Below are 19,507 nucleotides of genomic sequence, written 5' to 3'. Positions count from 1 at the left end.
TCACTCAAAGGATTGAGAATCTTTGGAATTCTCTGCCCCAGAGGGTTGCGGATGCTCCACCACTGAATAAATTTAAGGCTGGGGTAGGCAGCTTTTTGGTGTCTCAGAGGATCAAGGGATATGGGGAACAGGAATGAAAGCGAAGCTGAAGCCCAAGATCAGCCAAGATCAAATTGAACGGCGGAGCAGGCTCAACAGGCCAGATGTTCTACTGCTCCTATTTCTTGTGATTTTGTGATACAAAATACATTTGCCTGGTTTACACATTGGGATTTTCAATGCTGGACACTTGAGAAGTTTTAATAATTGTTCAATGTCTCTAGATACCCATCTTAAAAAGTAGCAGAGGAAAAAAATGAGTCAAAAGATTAAAATAAAAGCAGTTCATCATTGTATGACATTTTATTTTATCAAATAGACTCCCAAAACGTTCACAACATCTTGGCAAATTAGAATATAAATATTAATTTTGGACATACTGTGCAGGAAACTGGATCAGAACACTGAGCACAACAGAGCTGGATCTGGAAGAAATTCCATTCACAGTGCAAGAATGAAGTTAGGACAAACAAATGCAGTTTGCTCTTGGTACAAACATTGTGATTTGGCCACACATTTTACAGATTACATTTCATTGAAAAAAGTAACAAGTGCACGGACGAAAGAAAAGCGCAACACAGACAAACTCTTCAGTTAAAGCATCGATAATGAATTGTGACGTTTTTCTGTGAGGGGAGTTAGTCTTAAAACCTACTCAATAACTGCATTGAATATATTTTCTATTTGAGAATTTCAACAATGGCGAACTTGCAGATTCAGCGCAGTTGTCCCGATTTTCTTCATTCCGGATTAATCAGCAGTCACCAAATGAACAGAAGAATCACAAGTTGGCAATTTTCTCTCTCTTTTAATATAGCTGTCAAAAAGCCAAGGCGAGCCTAAAACAATTTTAAAATATATTCTGGCCTTGCAAATTAAATAATTAAACCCTTCATTTGATAATTTCATATAGTGTGTGCAATCATTCATCTCAATTCAATTCTTCCAGAAAGATTTAATAACTGTTGTTAAAATACTTATATTCTGCACTGAGTGCTTCTCAATACATTTACTTGATGGGGAAGGAGCTGCCCAGGAGTATGCTTCTTATAATCTTAGAAATACCAAAGTGAAACATTTGAATTTTTCAATATAGTTTTTTTTCCCTCCCAGAAAATGGGAAGAGAATTATGATTTGATATATTGGATCCATTTTTTAATCCCCCAAAAACAAGCTATCTAGGTCAAACAGGAACTGGGAATAATATGAACTAATTACTGGGTGGACATGGTATATTCTTATGGTCCATAACCTTGTGTGCGGCAGAAATGAAGAGTCATCTCTACAAAGATGAGCTGCAGTCGGGTCGTCACCCAAAGGTACTTTCAACAACTGAATGCACTGAGCTTACCAGGAAGGTTGGGGTAACCTTGGGTCAATTAGATGAGGTACACGCTGTTCTGTGACCCCGTTTATACCAACATGGTGCACAGGGCGCTCCAGCTTATGAGGATAACCTGTATGTGCATACACACATCAATAAGGGCTATTCACAGTGAAGATTTCAGTGACATCTGAAATTGCTCAATGATTTACAAAACTTGAATTACTTTTAATAGGAATTGCTGTCACTTATTAAAAAGTGAGGACACTTTGGAAATAATTACACAGAAATCTTCATGTGATTTTGGATCAAGCTTTTCATGTCTTTAAGAGCTTAAGCTGCTTAAAGTCAAAACATTTCGGAAGTAGTCTTCTGGTTTCAGATTCATCAGGAGACTCTAGCAGCAAAAATAGCTAAAGGGGGGAAAAAATAAATCACTCTCCACATAATTCAAGTCCACATCAATCGAGGACAAAAACTGATGGGGTCACTGGAGATATCAATGCTAAACCATTCTACTATCTCGTCCAAAGTATTGAAGCAAAGGTTGATAAACAACATTAAATCATTTAGGATAAGAAAGTGGGGAAAAGTTGTATAACTTGTACGTTTGAAACTCCATGGGCTATTCTCATCTTTCCACAACATGATAAATCCCGTTTATAATAATCTTTACTAGCTACAAGGAAAAAGTGCAATATTTTTTAAAAAAAGGGATGGATTATAGATTCTCCAGGACAGATCCCTTAAACAATGATGGTATAGCAGAGACTGAGATGCACAGAATTTTATTTGGATTTACTAAAATTAGCTGCACTACTGGATCACTGTGCAGTCAACAAATCATGGTATATTTAATTGAGAACTGCAGCTCCTGTTGAAGGCAACAGTAATTTTGCGGTACAATTTTGGTCATGTGACCAACATGTCTATTGCAAAGGACTTGGCCCGCTGAATGATTGCAATGTTTTGTCAGATTTTAAATTAGTCTGATTCAGAAACACCTCAAAAGGCTAGGAGACAATGGGTCATAGATAGGTCCAAGACAGTTAGGCATTAGTTTGTTGAGTCAATGATATGGCTGGAATACCATTAATTTTTTTTGTTTAAAATCAAGGGCCTCTTAGGCCAACTGTGAACTCTTGTGCACGAGAAATTAAATAATTTAATTTAGATCAAGTTGTACGACATAAGCTGCCACTCATCAAAAACAACTACTGTGAGAACAGCACAATTTTCTTCCAGCGGCAGGCAGTCATGATAATTCTGGCTCCAGACAAATAGGCACGTTAACATTTTGCTGGCACATTGGTTGAATGCTATAATGTTCAAAATAATTTCACAATACAAAATGAAACACCCTATCCTAAAATTCTAGACCAGAGCCTAGAGTCCAGCCCAAGGATTATCTTAATGACAATTATCTTAATGACAAAAGAAATCAAACCGTTTTGCAACTGTACAATACCTAACACAGGGCTCAACCAATAATTTGAGTTGGGCCCACTTTCTGTGCCCAAAGCCCTGGCTTGGATTAACCAGCTGGTTACTTTCTGCTTTAGCATCGATGGGTTGGCTGCCTTTCAAGAGGGGTTCGGGATCAGGTGAAACAAAAGCGGTTATAAGCATTCAGGGGGAGCTTCTCCATCTAACCCAACATCGGGCCCATGTTGGACAGCTGGTCAGATGTGGATTTGAGGTAAATAATTCATTAGGAGCACAGACATGATTGTGAGCATTGCCTACTTCAGATCTGGCACCTTCTAATGAACAGGCAATGAAAATGTATATATACATATACACAACATATATTATATATAGTTTATATATAATATACTATATTGTATATAACATATGTTATATATTTTATATTATATTATATATATTATATATAAATAAATAAGCTAGATACATAATAGATTCTTCTTCCACATCCAGCAATGTAGATGAAGCATATTTGCAACCGCAACACTGACCATGCTCAGTGAATTCATAATTGTCTCCTTTTTAAAAAAAAGTGTAAAATATACATCCCACCCTGCTATTCCAGAATACCCCCTCATAGACGATCAACTGAGGGAACAGGATGCCTCAGGAAGATTGTTCTTTGCATTGAAGGAAAACAAAATATACAGTTCTCAAAGTCCAGAGAACAGGTTGCACCTAGTACAAAAAAAAATTAACCACCTTTAACTCAAATTAGCAGCTTTCAGTTCCGAAGTCAGGTGTCCAGTTTACCATGTGTTACCCTGCTGCAGAATCCAGTTTTAACACACAGTTGGGGATTCCATTGAGACCTCTCCTGATCAAGCAGTATTTGTAGTCCATGCAGATATCTCCACTGGTTGCTGCACATGGGTTGCATATGAAACACAGTCTCCATTGTGTAAAGTTTCATTAAAGTCACCTTCATTGAATTGCACTTGATGATTTTTACTCCCCATTTTATGAGGAACCTTCATTTTAGTCACCAACATCCGTGTCTCGATCGCCAATCAGCCAGAGAATGTGGAAGCTGAGTGCCAGGAACCCTGTCCCCAGCAGGTCGCCCAATGCCGTCAGATAAGGGATTGAAAAATTATCTGGATCCATGCCACGCCCCCACATCCAATGAATCATCCAATCAGCAACGTAGAGCAGAATTAGCACCTGTATTACAACATAAAATCACAGGTCCTGTTTCATCAGACCATTATTGTTCCTCATGAAACATTTTAATATTTCAATATTATTCATTCATGGGTAGTGGGCATCACTGATAAGGGCAACATTTATCACTCATTCCTAATTACCCTTTAGAAGGTGATGATGAGCCACCTCCATGAATGCTACTCAGAGGGTTGCTAGGCCATTTCAGTAGGCAGTTAAGAGTCAATCAAATGTCTTTGGGTCTGAAGTCACAAAAACATAGGGACAGATGGCAGATTTCCTTCTCTAAAGGACTTTAGATGAACAAGGTGGATTTCTGTGACAATCCATTATTTGATGGTCACCCATTACTGATACTAGCTTTTTATTCCAGATTTGATTTAACTAATTGAATTTACCCGTGCTTCCATGTTGGGATTTGAATTCATGCATCTGGATCATTAATCCAGGCCTTTGGATTTTACCATATATTGATTTTGTGTAACGTGACAGGATTAATTAATGACTGCAGAGCGAAGGCAACCCTAGATAGCAGCAACCACAATATGATTGAATTTTACATCCGGTTTGAAAGGGAGAAGGGTGGGTCTAAGACTAGTATTTTAAACTTAAATAAGGGCAACCATGTGGGCATGAAAGCTGAGCTAGCTGAAGTGAACTGGGATACCAGGCTAGGGGGTAGATCAATACATAAACAATGGCAGACATTTAAGCGGATATTTCAGAATACTCAGAATAAGCATATTCCTACTATAAAGAAAAATTCTACCACCACCCATGGTTACCTAAAGTGGTTAAGGAAACCATCAACCTTAAGGAAAAAGCATATAACTGCACAAAGATGAGTGACAGGTCAAATGATTGGTCAGAATAGAAAGAACGGCAAAGAATGACTAAAAGGTTAATCAGGAGAAAGAAATTAGAGTATGAGAGGAAGCTAGCTAGAAATGTAAAAATGGATAGCAAGAGTTTTTACAGGTATTTAATAAGGAAAAGAGTAAGTAAAGTGAGTGTTGGTCCTCTAGAGAGAATGGGGAGATAATAGTAGATAAATAAGGAAATGGCAGATTTCCTTATCTTCTTTCTTCACTATAGAGGATACAAAGAAACATTCCAGTAATAGCTGTAAACCAGGTGGTGGAAGGGAGAGGGGAACTTGGTGAAAATACAATCATTAGGGAAGCATTACTGAGCAAACTGATGGGGCTGCGGGCTGACAAGTCTCCAGGTCCCGATGGACTTCATCCTAAGGACTTAAAAGAGATGGCTAATGGGGCGCGTTGGTGTTAATTTTCCAAAATTTGCTGGATTCTGGAAAGGTTCCATCAGACTGGAAAGTAGCAAATATAATCCCTCTATCCAAGAATAGAGGGAGGCAGAAAACAGGAAACTATAGGCCAGTTAGCTTGATGTCTTTCGTAGGGGAAGGTGCTAGAATCGATCATTAAGGAGGTTATAGCTGGGCACATAGAAAAACTCAAGGTAATTGGGAAGAGTCAGCATGATTTTGTCAAAAGGTAATCATGTTTAACCAATTTATTGGAATTCTTTGAAGGAGTAACATATGTTGTGGGTAAAGGGGAGCCGGTAGACATGCTGTATCTGGATTTCCAGAAGGCATTTAATATAGTGCCACGTCAAAGGTTATTGCGGAAAATAAAAGCTCAAGGTGAAAGGGGGGTAACAAATTACCATGGCTGGCAGAAAACAGAGTATGCATAAATGAGTATTTTTCTGATTGGCAGGATGTGACAAGTGGAGACCCACAGGGGTCTGAGCTGAGGCCTCAACTTTTTACAATTTATGTCAATGCCTTGGATGACAGGAGTAAAGGCATGGTAGTTACATTTTCAGATGACACAAAAGGTAGGTAGGAAAGTATGTTGTGAAGAGGACGTATGGCGACGAATCTAGATACGTTGAGTGAATGGGCAAAATTATGGCAGATGGAGTATAAAGTGGGAAAACGTGAAGTTGTTCACTTTGGCAGGAAGAATAAAGAAACAGAGCATTACTTAAATAGGAGAATGGCTGCAGAATTTCAATGTGCAGAGTGATCTAGGTTTTCTCACGTATGAGTCATAAAAAGTTAGTTTGCAGGTACGGCAAGTAATTAAGGCGGCTCATCGAATGCGATCCCTTATTAAGAGAGGAACTGAACAAAAAAGTAAGCTATACAGGGCATTGGTGAGACCACATCTAGAATAGTGTGCGCAGCTTTGGTCTCCATATTTGAAGAAGGATGTAAATGCATTGGAGACGGTTCAGAGGAGGTTTATTAGATTAATACCTGTAAAGAGTGGGTTGTCTTATGAGGTAAGGTGAGACAGACTGGGCTTGTTTCCACTGGAGTTTAGAAGAGTGAAAGGTGACTTGATCAGAGTTTAGAAGATCCTCAATAGTACAGACAAGGTGGATGTGGAAAGGATGTTTCCTCTTGTGGGTGAGTCCAGAACTATGGGACACTTTTAAAATTAGTGGTTGTCCTTTTAGGACAGAGATGAGGAGAAATTTTCTCCAAGGGCTGTGTGACTTTGGAACACTCTACCTCAGAGGGGGTGGAGGCAGGGTCACTGAATATTTTTAAAGGCAGAGGTAGACAGATTCTGGTTAGGCAAGGGAATCAACGGTTATCGGGGGTAGATGGGAATGTAGAATTTGGAACACAAACAGATCAGCCATGATTTTATTGAATGGCGGAGCAGGCTCGAGGGGCTGAATGGCCTACTTCTGCTCTTATTTCGTACGTATATACCTATTCCAGATGTTACGTTTACATCACTCTTTAAGGTGTGTATGTATGTATATATAATATATATATATATATTTATAGAAACCAGTCACAAAGGTGGTGATCATTTCATTTTGAGGGAAGGTTCCTCTGCTGGATTAGTATTTATCTGAGCTATATATCCACCCAAGTTTGGGGCAGGGGCAAATACTTAATCAAAATTCTTGGTGCGTCTAGGCCAAAACTACTGCATGAATTTTCTTTGGCGATTTCAGCAAAGCCTTTGACAAGGTCCCACATGGGAGACTTACAAAGGCGGCAAATGCAGACAGGATACAGGGTAATTTGATAAGGTGGATTCAAAATTGGCTTAGCTGTAGGAGACAGAGAGTGATGACAGAAGACTGCTTTAGTGACTAGAAGCCCATGTCCAGTGGCATACCACAGGGATCTGTGCTGGGTCCCCTATTATTCGTCATTTATATAAACGACAGATTCCCATAACCTATAACTGGGTGATTAACAGTGAGGTTGACTGTCTTGGGTTACAGGAAGATATAGACGGGATGGTCAAATGGGCTGATAAATGGCAGATGGAATTTAACCCTGAAAAGTGAGAGGTGATACACTTTGGAAGGAGTAATTTGACAAGGAAGTCTTCAATGAACGGCATGGCTCTAGGAAGTTCTGAGGAACAAAGGGGCCTTGGCGCATGTCCATAGATCACTGGAGGCAGAGGGGGCATGTTAGTGGGGTGGTGAAAAAGGCATATGGGACATTTGCCTTTATCAATCGAGGTATAGATTACAAAAGTAGGGAGGTCATGTTGGAGTTGTATAGAACCTTGGTGAGGCCACAGCTGGAGTAGTGTGTGCAGTTCTGGTCGCCACATTATAAGGAGGATGTGATTGCACTGGAGGGGGTGCAGAGGAGATTCACCAGGATGTTGCCTGAGATGAAACATTTAAGTTATGAAGAGAGGTTGGATATACTTGGGTTGTTTTCATTGGAGCAGAGAAGACTAAGGGGTGACCTGATCGAGGTGTACAAGATTATGTGGGGCATGAGCAGGATGGATAGGGAGCAGCTGTTCCCCTTAGTTGAAGGGTCAGTCATGAGGGGACACAAGTTCAAAGTGAGGGGCAGGAGGTTTAGGGGGGATGTGAGGAAAAACATTTTTACCCAGAGGGTGGTGATGGTCTGGAATGCGCTGCCTGGAAGGGTGGAGGAGGCAGGTTGCCTCACATCCTTTAAAAAGTACCTGGATGAGCACCTGGCACCGTCATAACATTCAAGGCTATGGGCCAAGTGCTGGTAAATGAGATTAAGTAGGTAGGTCAGATGTTTCTCACATGTCGGTGCAGACTCGATGGGCCGAAGGGCCTCTTTTGCACTGTGATTGTGATTCTGTTTCCCTAACCAGAGATGACAATGCACTGCAATCCACTCTCTGCACAAATTAAATAATCAAAACACTAAATTGTACATTGAAACATTTTGCCTAGAACCTTCTGATCTCATCTACTCTAATACATATTCCTTATTGCAATTTCTAATATTCTCAAGTCCTTAGTTTTCTTATTGAAGTCTCAAAACTTCCTTGATTTGGCGACTTCCTCCCTTTTCTCGCATGTGTGATGCGCAGTCTGAGTTTCCCTCAATTCTCTTCCTCTCCTTTCAGATTTGCAGTACCATGCACAGAAAGAGTAAATGGGTAGAACTGGCGTTAAAAGATCCCAGAACACACCTCAGGTGGGCTCCAGCCTCTGATGAAGATCTTTGTCTTTATTTGCACCACATACAAACACTCTGGCTCAAACTGAGAGCTCTTAATTGTGCGATCAACTGGCAGAGCCCACATTCTAATGTTTAGTAGCTCACACCTGGGTCACCACCAGGTTTGGTTTTTAAAAGTTCCTCCGGTAGTTTTGAACAACATTAAAAATTTCCAAGCACTTTTGAAAAGTTCATAATCAATAAAACCCCAAAGATATTTTCAACTTTAAAAAAAAAAGCAACGTACTTGTAATAAAGCAGCCATCATGTAGAATGCTATAAATATTGGTGTTAGTGTTGTGTGTCCCCCTTGCATGGAGTTAATGGTGTACAGAAAGACTAGGTGTCCAGGGACAACTAGAAAGAACAAGACCCGAGCTGATCTTGAATTCAAATCTGCAAAAGAATACAAACACACAAATAGTTATTGTTTTTACAGGCACCGTACATGATTAAATACAGGAGTTTGTAATTCTGGACTGTAAGTTAATCCAGCTCCAGGAGTCATAAAGATTACAAAAATAAGCACAGATAAGGGATGCCATACAGCAGAAAATGCAGTTTAGAAGGAGTTTTGCTCTACCCCTGACCAATGCTATTTTCAACTTTGGAGTCCTTGATTTAAACTAGGCTGAAATGAGTGGTGAAATCTTCCACTGTCAGTTATCCTTTACTGCATTAATTTAAGTGAAGTGTTTAACATATAAAATAATGTTTTTTTTATGAATAATTTGTTCAGATATAAACCACAAGAACAAAACTTTTCATATCATTGGAACCACAAGATGAAATGATCCTCAAAATCCTTCCAAAGAAACTGACATCTCCATCACACCATCTGTCTCTTAAATGACTCCGAGATTTTCACTCAATTTCTTGACATTGGAGATGATTCCTGGTGGTAACTATTCATGCTATTAATATGTTCTACCTAGTGTCAGTCCTAATTTACCAATAAGTATTATGTCCTTTTGTCCTCCAGTTCGGACTTTCATTTCAAATTTTGCTTGGGATTAACCTTTCCAATTTCACTTAGAACGTTATCTACTCTCTCAAGATGTGCTCTCTTTTAAAGGTTGAAAAAAATCCAAGTTTTTCTACTGTCAGTTTGTTTTGCACTTAACTTTACATTAGTGACTTCTGCTCATTCCTATAAATACATCAAATCTCAAGTCCACTGAAGAACATGAAATATTACACTTGCTAACCTGGGACTGAAATGCTAATTGAGGTTAACTGAAGAGGCATGTGAGAAATAGTTTCTGCCACTGCCCATTAATGGACAGGATTAATGTCTGGTGTCCCTGATAAAGGATTAGTTAGAATCTGCCCCGAGCGTATAAATGCATTTCAAAATGTTTTAAGCCTTTTCAACAACCAGTATATAGCATATTTAAAAGGTAACCCACAAAAGTATTATCAAACAACATTTGGCATCAATTTCAGTTCAAAAGGACTATGGTGACACAGACAGAGAATACTAGCTTCAACCTTTGGCTGATGAGTTTCTTGTGGCCGGAAATTAAATAAGCTTGGATAATTCCAATTAAGCATGAATCCACAGCACACTGGCCCACTGTTCAGTACAATTGCCAGGCTTATACATAAGGATGGCTGATGAGAAAGGTCATTTGGTACAGCAGGAAATCAGATTGGAGGGAATTTTACTCTACCTCTGACCAGTGCTATTTTGAACTTGGCCCGTCCTTGATTTAAACTAGGCTTAAATGAATGGTGAAATATTCTATTGTTGACAGTTATCCTTTACTTCAATACAAAAAAACAGAACTAAATGAAGAATTTAGCATTTAAATAATGGGGTTTTTAAGGGATAATTTGTCCAGACATAAGTCAGGAGTGCAAAACTTTTCAAAATTTTTTAAACCACAAGATGAGATTACTCTTAAAATTGGTTATTTTGACACACGTTTAGCAGATCTCCTGTGCTTGTTATGATAACCTCGGATGGAAGTGCAGTCCCTGAATTTTACGACAGTCCTGCTAAAATTGTGTGACATATCATCTGACTGACTGGTAACAAATGCTTTACTGATGTTAAAAAAAATCATGACATTAGTGAACCACATTAGTTTTTACAACAATGGTTTCATGGTCATCATTAAAGACTTTTAATTCCAGATTTTTATTGAATTCAAATTCCACCATCTGCCATGGTGGGATTTGAACCCCCATCCCCAGAGCATTACCCTGGGTCACTACCCCAGTGACACTACCACTATGCCACCACTATGTTTAGATATATTTGTAATAAAATCTACCTGTAGATGCATCGAAGCAACTTTTGTATTGTGTAACTAATTATGTTCCTCCCTCCACAAAAACTCTCATTTCTAATTAGTAACAATGTAATACATGTGTTTGCACTATTCCCTCCAGGCAGATAGTTAGCAATTCTTAAGAAGGGAGGACTTCAATTTGTTTGTTCATTCTTCTCTCCTCAAAGCATTTCCTATCTCTCTCCCCACCTCCACTCACCCACGAAGTTAGTTGTACAATTATAAAAGATATTGGTTTAGATGTTCAGCCCGAGTGTAAAGCTGGCTCTATCGAACTGTTGCCCATTTAGAACATGCTCAATTTTCATTTCTAAGTGATTTCAATCTGCCACATCCATTTGTCTCTGCTTGAGACAGTGCGCTCTGGTTACAAGAACGAGTGAACACAAATCCTGATTCATATGCAGACAGTGAGAGGGGTGCAGACAGAAAAGCACGCACAGACAGGTGCGCACAGAGACAATAAACTTACTATAAGTATTTTGAAGTTCCAACAGCAAAACAAAGGTGAAACTTCCAAATCAAGCTCCAGTCAGGGCAGGGAATAAGAGGGAAGTTTAACAATTTTATGTGCTCGTTGAGTGCTTTTTAAAAAAAGTGTTGTGTAATTTTTCTATGCGGTTAATGATGTTTCAGGTGGTACATACTCACACCAGAAGAGGAAAATTGACAGACAAAAACTCACAGGAAACTACGCAATTTGGTCAGTTTTGTGGTTCATACTGTCTAGTGAAAAGCGATTTTGTAAAAAGAAACCTAACCAATTTATTCATGAGTTTTCTGCCAATTATTCATTCCTCTTTGTAGTCATGGACTGAATTGAACTTTTTATTTATCCATATGAGAGTTGCATATTTTAAGGGTCCATCTCAGTTAAGTGGTAACACCCCGCACCTCAGAGTCAGAAGGTTGTGGGTTCAGGTCCTACTCCAGAGACTTGAGCACATAACCCAGTACTGAGGGAATGTTGTTCTGACAGGGGTGTTGTCTTTCAAATGAGACATTAAACTAAGCCTGTGTCTGCTCTCAGGCGGATGTAAAGATCCCAAGGCACTATTCAAAGAAGTGTTGTCCCAAGTGACCAGATCAATATTTATCTCTCAACCAACATCACTAAGAAACAGATCTGGTCATCGCTGTTTGCTGGGAGCTTGCTGTGTGCAAATTATTCACCATATTTCCTTATCTTACATTGGCAACTACACTTCTAATATATTTCATTGGAAACTTGGTATGCCTAGGAAGTCATGAAGGGTACTATATAAACTTAATTTTTTTGCATATTTGATTGGTAATTTAACAGATAATCTCAAACAATCACCATTCACTTGTGGTGCTGCAGGGTGATACTGAAGTGTAATACCTTCAAGATGTTATGAGATAAATTGGCACTAGATGCAACACAATTAATAGGTGGAAAAATTATTATTGTTAGTTCTCAAATCCCTTTGGTTAGTTACTACAAACAGTGCAGGACAGTGGTGGAGTACACCAATAGACATAATGCAGTTCTAAAAAAATACAAATATATAGTGTGATGCAACCAACAGTTTGTGAAACCAGTGGGCAAGTGTGTGAGCGCAGTTGTCTGCACAAATGGCTTGTTGGACGCACTGTCTCTGTTTTCAAAGCTTGTTTTTTTTTTTAAGATTGCCCCTAACTGAAAGATAAACTAAGAATTCAAACTTCTGGGAAATGGCTATGACTTTAGGTTGCTGGAGAAGCAGAAACTAGTTAAGACCAGGAAAAAGATGGAGCCCTGAGATGGTCTCAGCAGCGCAGTGCAGGCAGTTGTATGTGAGGCAGTTTAAAAGAAGGAAGCCTGAAGAACGGATCCAAAGCAGGGTTAAGAAATGTAAAGTTACCGCCAGTGCTTCAGTTATTTTTAAAAGGGACTGATTAACCAGAACTGCCCATATGGTGCACAGGGGCTTGGGTGGATCCACGCCATCACAACCATAGCAAACAGAATACAAGGGGACTCTACAAAAGTGCACCAGTCTGTGAAGACTCTGCCTGTGGGACTCAGGTTGGTTGGGAGCTCATGTTGGAGGAGAAACTGTGGCCAAATCCTGCATGAAGAATGGAGCTGGAATTGTACTTGAGGAAGGCAGAGTTTGAAGGACTTTGTAGTGGAGATTGGTGTCATATAAGCTGAGCTACCTGATAAATCTTGGAGATCCATCTTTGTTATATCTGCTATTTAAGATGTAATTAACAATTTATACTGACCATGTTCTACCATTAATTCACGTTTAATTTAAGTTGGCCTTTGGTTTCATCGTCAAAGTAAGCATTATTAAAAAAGTGAAATCTTGGTTTTCTTGTTGAGGTCAGTTGGTAAATTTGGTTCTTTTGGTTTGTTGATCTCTAAGGGGATCACAACAAGAATAAAGACAAATCTGATTTCTGGTTAGGCTTTTGCGGCTATAGTTACTGCCCATAATTGGCTCTTCTACAATAATATCACAGGTCACAAAGCACACTGCTGCAGATCTCAATCTAATCATTCTATCCAATGTCCTAGCAGTTCACAGTTTTACTTGTTACGTCAAAACTTGAATGTTGTTAAATTGTATTTGATGGAGCAAAGTATCAAAATAGTCTGCCTCACATAGTTGCCAAAACTCTACATAAAAACGCACTGCAGAATTTCAAAGATAAGATAAGCATTAGTCTGTCATTGCCCAGGAAACAATGTGGACAGGGAAAAAGATTGATGCCCCCTTCTGGTTCAAATGAAATAATGCTCGGTTACAGAATCAGCTCTCTTCACAACACAGCAACCAATTGTTAAAATAAACAGGCTAGCTATGAGGCTACCACTTTCTAAAAACAAATCAAGAATGCAATTGGTCACCCCTGAAAAATTAATACTTAATTAGCACTACACATTTTATAATCAAGTGATTTCCTTACCAACCAGAAATGAAATGCCAGAACTGTAAAACACTGCACCTTTAAGAGACAGGATGTTAAGATTTATATTGACAGCTCTCCATAAAGGTGCATGAGGAGAGGCCAGGAGCTTATTTCACCAGTAAATGGAAGTTTCCTAGACTGCTTCTTGGAGCTGATATACTATACATTCCTCCCTCCTCAATGTGGAGGAAAACTTGATCTACAAAAACTCACTTAAGAAATTGAGCAATTTACTCAGTTTTTGCAGCACTTCTTGTTTTGTTAAGCGAGACATCTTAACTCTTCAGTGTTCTTCCTGCTTACTAGTAAATTTCCTTCTCAGAGCTGTGGCAATCCACCCTCTCTCCTTCATCAATGAGCTATTAAAAATAGCTGACACACAACGCAACTCCCCCCCCCCAACCCACTGGCTGGCCACAGCGTGATGAACCACAGATTGCTTGAGTGCTTCAGTGGCTTACTGGCCATAAAGGAGGGTTCTCACCTGAACTACAGAATGTGCGACAAGGGCTCGGGCAGGTCTTGTGCACGTTTTCTGGCGCTGCACCAGGCATACTGGAGAGATGGAGGAAGGTAGAAATTCTACTGGCCTGTACAGCTACTAGGTTGCCGCCAACACCTGAGGAAGGATGGAAGAACACACAGATCAAACAAAGGCCCACAACTCATCGCGTTTTTCAGAGAAATCTTATTCTGATTAGAGTGTCTGAAAAATCACATTTAAAAGAACGACACTGCTTTTCCAAACTTTTTCTCAACTTAATGGTCTATCTTTCATCGTTATGTTCATAGGTGACCCATGGCACTGCTCACAGTAAGCTGGAGGCTATACTGTTTTCGAATAATGGGAGTGGCAACAAAATGCACTGAGTAAAATGCAGCAAGGCAAGTGCTTCAGGAAGTAACCCTCTGCTCTTTAAAACCCATCCCTTTGGCCAAGTTTTTGGTCATCTGTCCTAATACATCCTTACGTCATCGGTGTCATACTTTGTTTGATAATCGTCCCTATGAAGTGTCTTTGTACATTGTGCTAGATTAATAAATTCAAGCTATTGTTGTTAAGTGAGAAACTTACAGGAAATGCATGCCATACACAAAGAACTTAAAGTATGACTACTCAACTTCCTACAGCTTTGTTCACAGGGGATCAGGGCCAAGTGTAGTCTAAGGGCGGCGGGGGGGGGGGGGCGGGGGTGCATGTTGGAGCAGTGGGTGCGGACGCACAACCTGGACCCTGGCACTCGGTGAAAGTTGCAAACTCGTTGAAACATTTAAGGCTGGGATAGTCAGATGTTTGAAAGTCTCAGGGAATCTAGGCATATGAGGAAAGAGATTAAGTGGACTATGCGTTCAGGTGTAAGTCAGTCCCCATTTTAAAAATGCTTATTTTTTATGAGCTTTGAGTTTATTTATTAATTGCAAAATCTATGGTGATTTCAGAAATCAGGAAGTGCAGAGTTCTTTGGAGCATGGGAGTTTCTCTGCAGCCAACAAGCTGGGAGGCATGAAACCGGGATGTTCCACCACCACTGGTGGGAGTGCGAAATTACAACCAAGTTTAGAGGCGTTCAATGGATCAGAGTAGAGCATATGGCCTGCTGAGCCTGCCCCGCCATTCAATATCATATCTGATCTTGATCTTCAAGTCCACTTCCCTGCCTGTTCCTCATATCCCTAGATTCCCCGAGACTTCCAAACATCTGACTATCCCAGCCTTAAATGTATTCAACGAGTTTGCAACTTTCACCGAGTGCCAGGGTCCAGGTTATGCGTCCGCACCCACTGCTCCAACCCCCCCCCCCACCACCTCCCTGGACCCCCTCATCCTATCAGCCAAAAAATCTAGGGCCCATTTGTCTCTATCCTCAAAAGGACAAACAGAGCATATCTTACAGGTGTCTAAGAATCTGAAGCCATCTCCCGCAGGTTCCCCAACACTCGCAGAAAAATATTTGCAGACAACTGAGAATTCAGAGAAACAGACATGTGGATAATCAAGAGACCACAATGTTTACAGTGCATTCTGATGCCAGAGTATACAGTGGAAGAAACTTGTGATTTTCAACCTCCGGTGCCGCCCACTCATTTACCAAACATCACTGCTGTCTGTTTAGTGGAGCTCTGCAAGTCTAGTTTGTCAAATCCACACATGTTTCCAACATAGTGACTGAAAAGAATGTTTTTCTTTTCTCTTTTAATCTTTATAAATAGGAGATGGCAGAGCCTGCTGTACACAACCCAGCCAACACACCGTTCTGCAATTACAATCTGTTTTATTCCCCCACCAAAAGTTAAAACTGTATTCCATGCATTCATATATTTTTTTCTGAGCCTCACAATGACAAAAATTCACAGTAGACAAATAAATGTACTTGCCATTGATAACAGGAGTGAAAACAGCGATCCCTGCGAAGTTTGGATCAGATACCGTTTTATCTAAAATCAGTCCACCAACGCTGAAATACAATCAAATTACACAGTTACAACACAGCGCAAATAAAGTCTTTGTAATGTGTGAGAAGTTAACCGCAGATAAATTATTACAAAGACGGTAATGGCAATCCCCTTTGAGATCCCAGCAAATTTATGAAAATTGACAAGAAAATTCTACAAGTGCAATCAGGGAGACTTTGCTATAAACTAAGCAGTAAATCGGTTTGTAAGAGCATAATAAAAGCATGACAAATAGGAACAGGATCACACCAGGCGGTCTCTTGAGCCTGCTCCATCATTCAGTAAGGTCATGGCTAATATTCCGCATCAACTCCACTTGCCCCCTCTATCCCCATACCATTTGCTTCCCAACTATACAAAAATCTATCCATCTCTGTCTTGAATATATTCAATGACTAAGCATCCACAGCTTTCTGGGGTAGAGAATTCCAAAGATTCACAGCCCTCAGTGAAGAAATTTCTCCTCACCTTGACCAAAATGGCCAACCACTTTTCCTGAGTCTTTGACTTCTAGTTCTATATTCTCCAGCCAGAGGGAAACAGCTTCTCAGCAACTACCCCTGTCAACTCCCCTAAGAATTTTCTACGTTTTAATGAGATCACTTCTCATTTTTCTAAACTCCAGAGAACATAGGCTCAATAGAAATCAGCTCAATAGAAATAAAGATAGCTTTTATCAACATCCTTAGAAACGCTCCAATGGCGAAAGGTAATGATCTTAAAATTCATTAGATTGTTCCCACTCACTCCTCGAATTCAAAAGGACATTTTACTGGAAAATTGGAAGAATTTGTCTTTGACATTTTTTTAAAAAAAAGTCAGCCATTTTCAAAAAAGAAATTCATGGGGGAAAGACATGAACACCCAGCACAGATTACAACAGGGAGTGCTATCGTTATACCCTCTCCGGGCTGTCACGCAAGTAGATATAGGGCATCAATTTAATCAAGGCAAGACTCTCCTGCCACTTGAGAGCAACTGATGCCTCTACAGCAAAGAAGTTGCTTATGAAAGACCCAAAAGTAGTAGCCATTGAGAATGAGAAAATGGAGCCTCCAAGTAAAATTTTAAGTGCACACTAGAACTAGTAAGTGGAGTGATCTTAAAGCATTTTGGGATGGCACGATGACCTTTGACCCAGAAGCAGTACTGTACACTAAGGAAAATTTATTTCTTTAAAATATCTGTTGAATCTTTAATTGTTTTTTTAAGAAAGTTTGGAAAGGACCTCTAAGGGTTTGCATCAATTGTAAAGGGATCAATTGTAATTTTCTTGGACAAGAAGAAATACTGGTTGATGTGACCTGACAACCCTTAACCTGGAAGCCGTACCAACAGGAAAGAAGTTGAGATACAAAAAGCCACGAGAAGACAGACAAAGAAGCTACGGCTATAAAGAAGACAGGACAGCTGAGTCAAAAGGCCATCAGCCCACAGAAGCAAACACAAAGAGACAGCATACAGGGACAGAAACAGGAACATAACTGAGAAAAAGCAAATCTCTCTCAGGAAGAGAGCAGTTTTTCTGTTTGGCAGCAAAGGAGACGACAGTTCTTGTGGGCACTGTGGGAGCTGGCTAAAAGGGTCTAAAACCTGGAAGGCTGTGGGAGTAGCTCAGAGACAATAAAGAGCTGGGTGTTTTACCAGAAGTGGCCAAACTGTGAACTGCTGTGTTATTGCTTGGTCAGTTGAAAAGAAACTCTGGGAAGCTACACCATCAGGACTGTTGTGACCCAAGGTAACGAGGGCTCAGAAGTGTGCCTGGTTGATGATAATTGTCAGATAGGGCTTCTATCCCACCTTGCATGAATAAAGAATAGAATAACGTGGAACTGTGTAGCTGTGTAGTGCCACATGTCTGCAGGAAGCGATGTGGGTATTTGTGGTTGTGTAAGACATAACTTTGTTATGTTGACTATTTAAAGTGAAATTTACCTTTTATTTGAAGTATCATTTGCCTGTCAATTCATGTGTAATTTAAGTTGGTTCTGATTCATGTTAAAGTAAAATCTTGTTGGTAATTTCTTCATTTGGAGTTTGTTTGGTAACCTTGATTATTTTGGTTTACAGTTCCCCTACCAGTTTTGCAACAGATGGTAAAGCTTCAGTCATCAGTACCTGCTAATGGTCATGGCAATAATAACAGGCTCCCAGCCAGAGTACAAGACCTCTCTTGTGGCTGGGTTCTTTTTTGATATGATGATCCAGAGAGGAGTCAAAGCCACAAAGAAAGCGCACACTAGTGGGTTGATATAAGGATGTGCCTCTGTAATTACAAAAAATAGTTACAGCATTTCAATAAAAAAACATTTTCAGCAATGCCTACAGCAGGTCTCAAAGGCTTTCAGCCTGAGTTCAAGTAAAAGCTCATGGGGGAAGATGGTGTAGTGATGTTGTCACTGGACTGGCAATCTATAGGCCCAGGACTAATGCTGTGGGAACACGGGTTCAAATGCTACCATGGCGGCTGGTTGAATTTAAATTCAATGAATAAAAGAAAAATTAATCAATCACTTTAATTAATCAAATTTAATCAATTAATTTTAAAAATCTGGAATCGAAAAGCTAGTCTCAGTAATTAAACTATCAATTGTCATATAAACCCATCTGGCTTAGTCATGCCCTTAAGGGAAGGAAATCTGCTGTCCATTAACTGGTCTGGCTTATATGTGACTCTAAACCCACACGAATGTGGGTTGACTCTTCACCCCTCTCAAGGACAATTAGGGATGGGCAATAAATGCCGGTTCATCCAAATCCGCACAGGACATGGGAAGGAGTGGGCCATTTGGCCCAGAAGAGGAAAATGAAGGACAACCCAAAGTACGATTATGACCATGAGTTCCATATCACAGAACAATCATCACATCAACTTGCAGGAGGCACCTCATTTCTGCGCTCAGCACTTCAGGAGGCCATCGAGTGGATTAATAAACTAGGCATCCCATTAATGGCGTCAGTGTTGATATCAGGAGAAGGCAAGATTGGGGCCAACAGTGATGCCCCCACAGCTGAACAGCTTGCCCAATTTCCCATCACATAAAAGGCCTGGCTATTTGGTGGAGGCAGTGGTGGTATTCTGGGAGTGGTAAATTCATCCCCTAGCACAACTTACCACTTTCAGGGGAGATGGGAAAAAAAAAGAGATAATATTGGTAAGGGTGGTGGAGAAAATCTGACACAGAATCAAGGTTTTTCCCCATCACAAAATGTCAACTGGAACATCTCCATGACATTTAAGGCTTGCTACTAGG

The 19,507-nt window shown here is 40.0% G+C and overlaps 1 protein-coding gene across 1 annotated transcript in view; it reads right to left on the bottom strand.

Annotated features, from left to right (window-relative positions):
- Positions 1 to 386: 386 nt before the first annotated feature.
- The window catches only part of LOC121282225 (solute carrier family 41 member 1-like), a 57,529-nt gene continuing 38,408 nt past the window's right edge, over positions 387 to 19,507 (bottom strand). The window contains exons 7-11 of the mRNA XM_041195826.1: positions 18,372 to 18,519; positions 16,176 to 16,255; positions 14,284 to 14,418; positions 8,828 to 8,976; positions 387 to 4,073 (exon numbers count right to left, since the gene is read on the bottom strand). Coding sequence (XP_041051760.1) covers positions 3,888 to 4,073; positions 8,828 to 8,976; positions 14,284 to 14,418; positions 16,176 to 16,255; positions 18,372 to 18,519 — 698 coding nt within the window. The 3' untranslated portion in view covers positions 387 to 3,887. The remainder of the gene's footprint in view (positions 4,074 to 8,827; positions 8,977 to 14,283; positions 14,419 to 16,175; positions 16,256 to 18,371; positions 18,520 to 19,507) is intronic.

The sequence above is a fragment of the Carcharodon carcharias genome, chromosome 9 (assembly GCF_017639515.1).
Source record: "Carcharodon carcharias isolate sCarCar2 chromosome 9, sCarCar2.pri, whole genome shotgun sequence".
In the NCBI taxonomy this organism is placed as follows: domain Eukaryota; kingdom Metazoa; phylum Chordata; class Chondrichthyes; order Lamniformes; family Lamnidae; genus Carcharodon; species Carcharodon carcharias.
The sequence above is the reverse complement of the archived record's forward strand: the minus strand, read 5'-3'. Positions and strand labels throughout refer to the sequence as shown.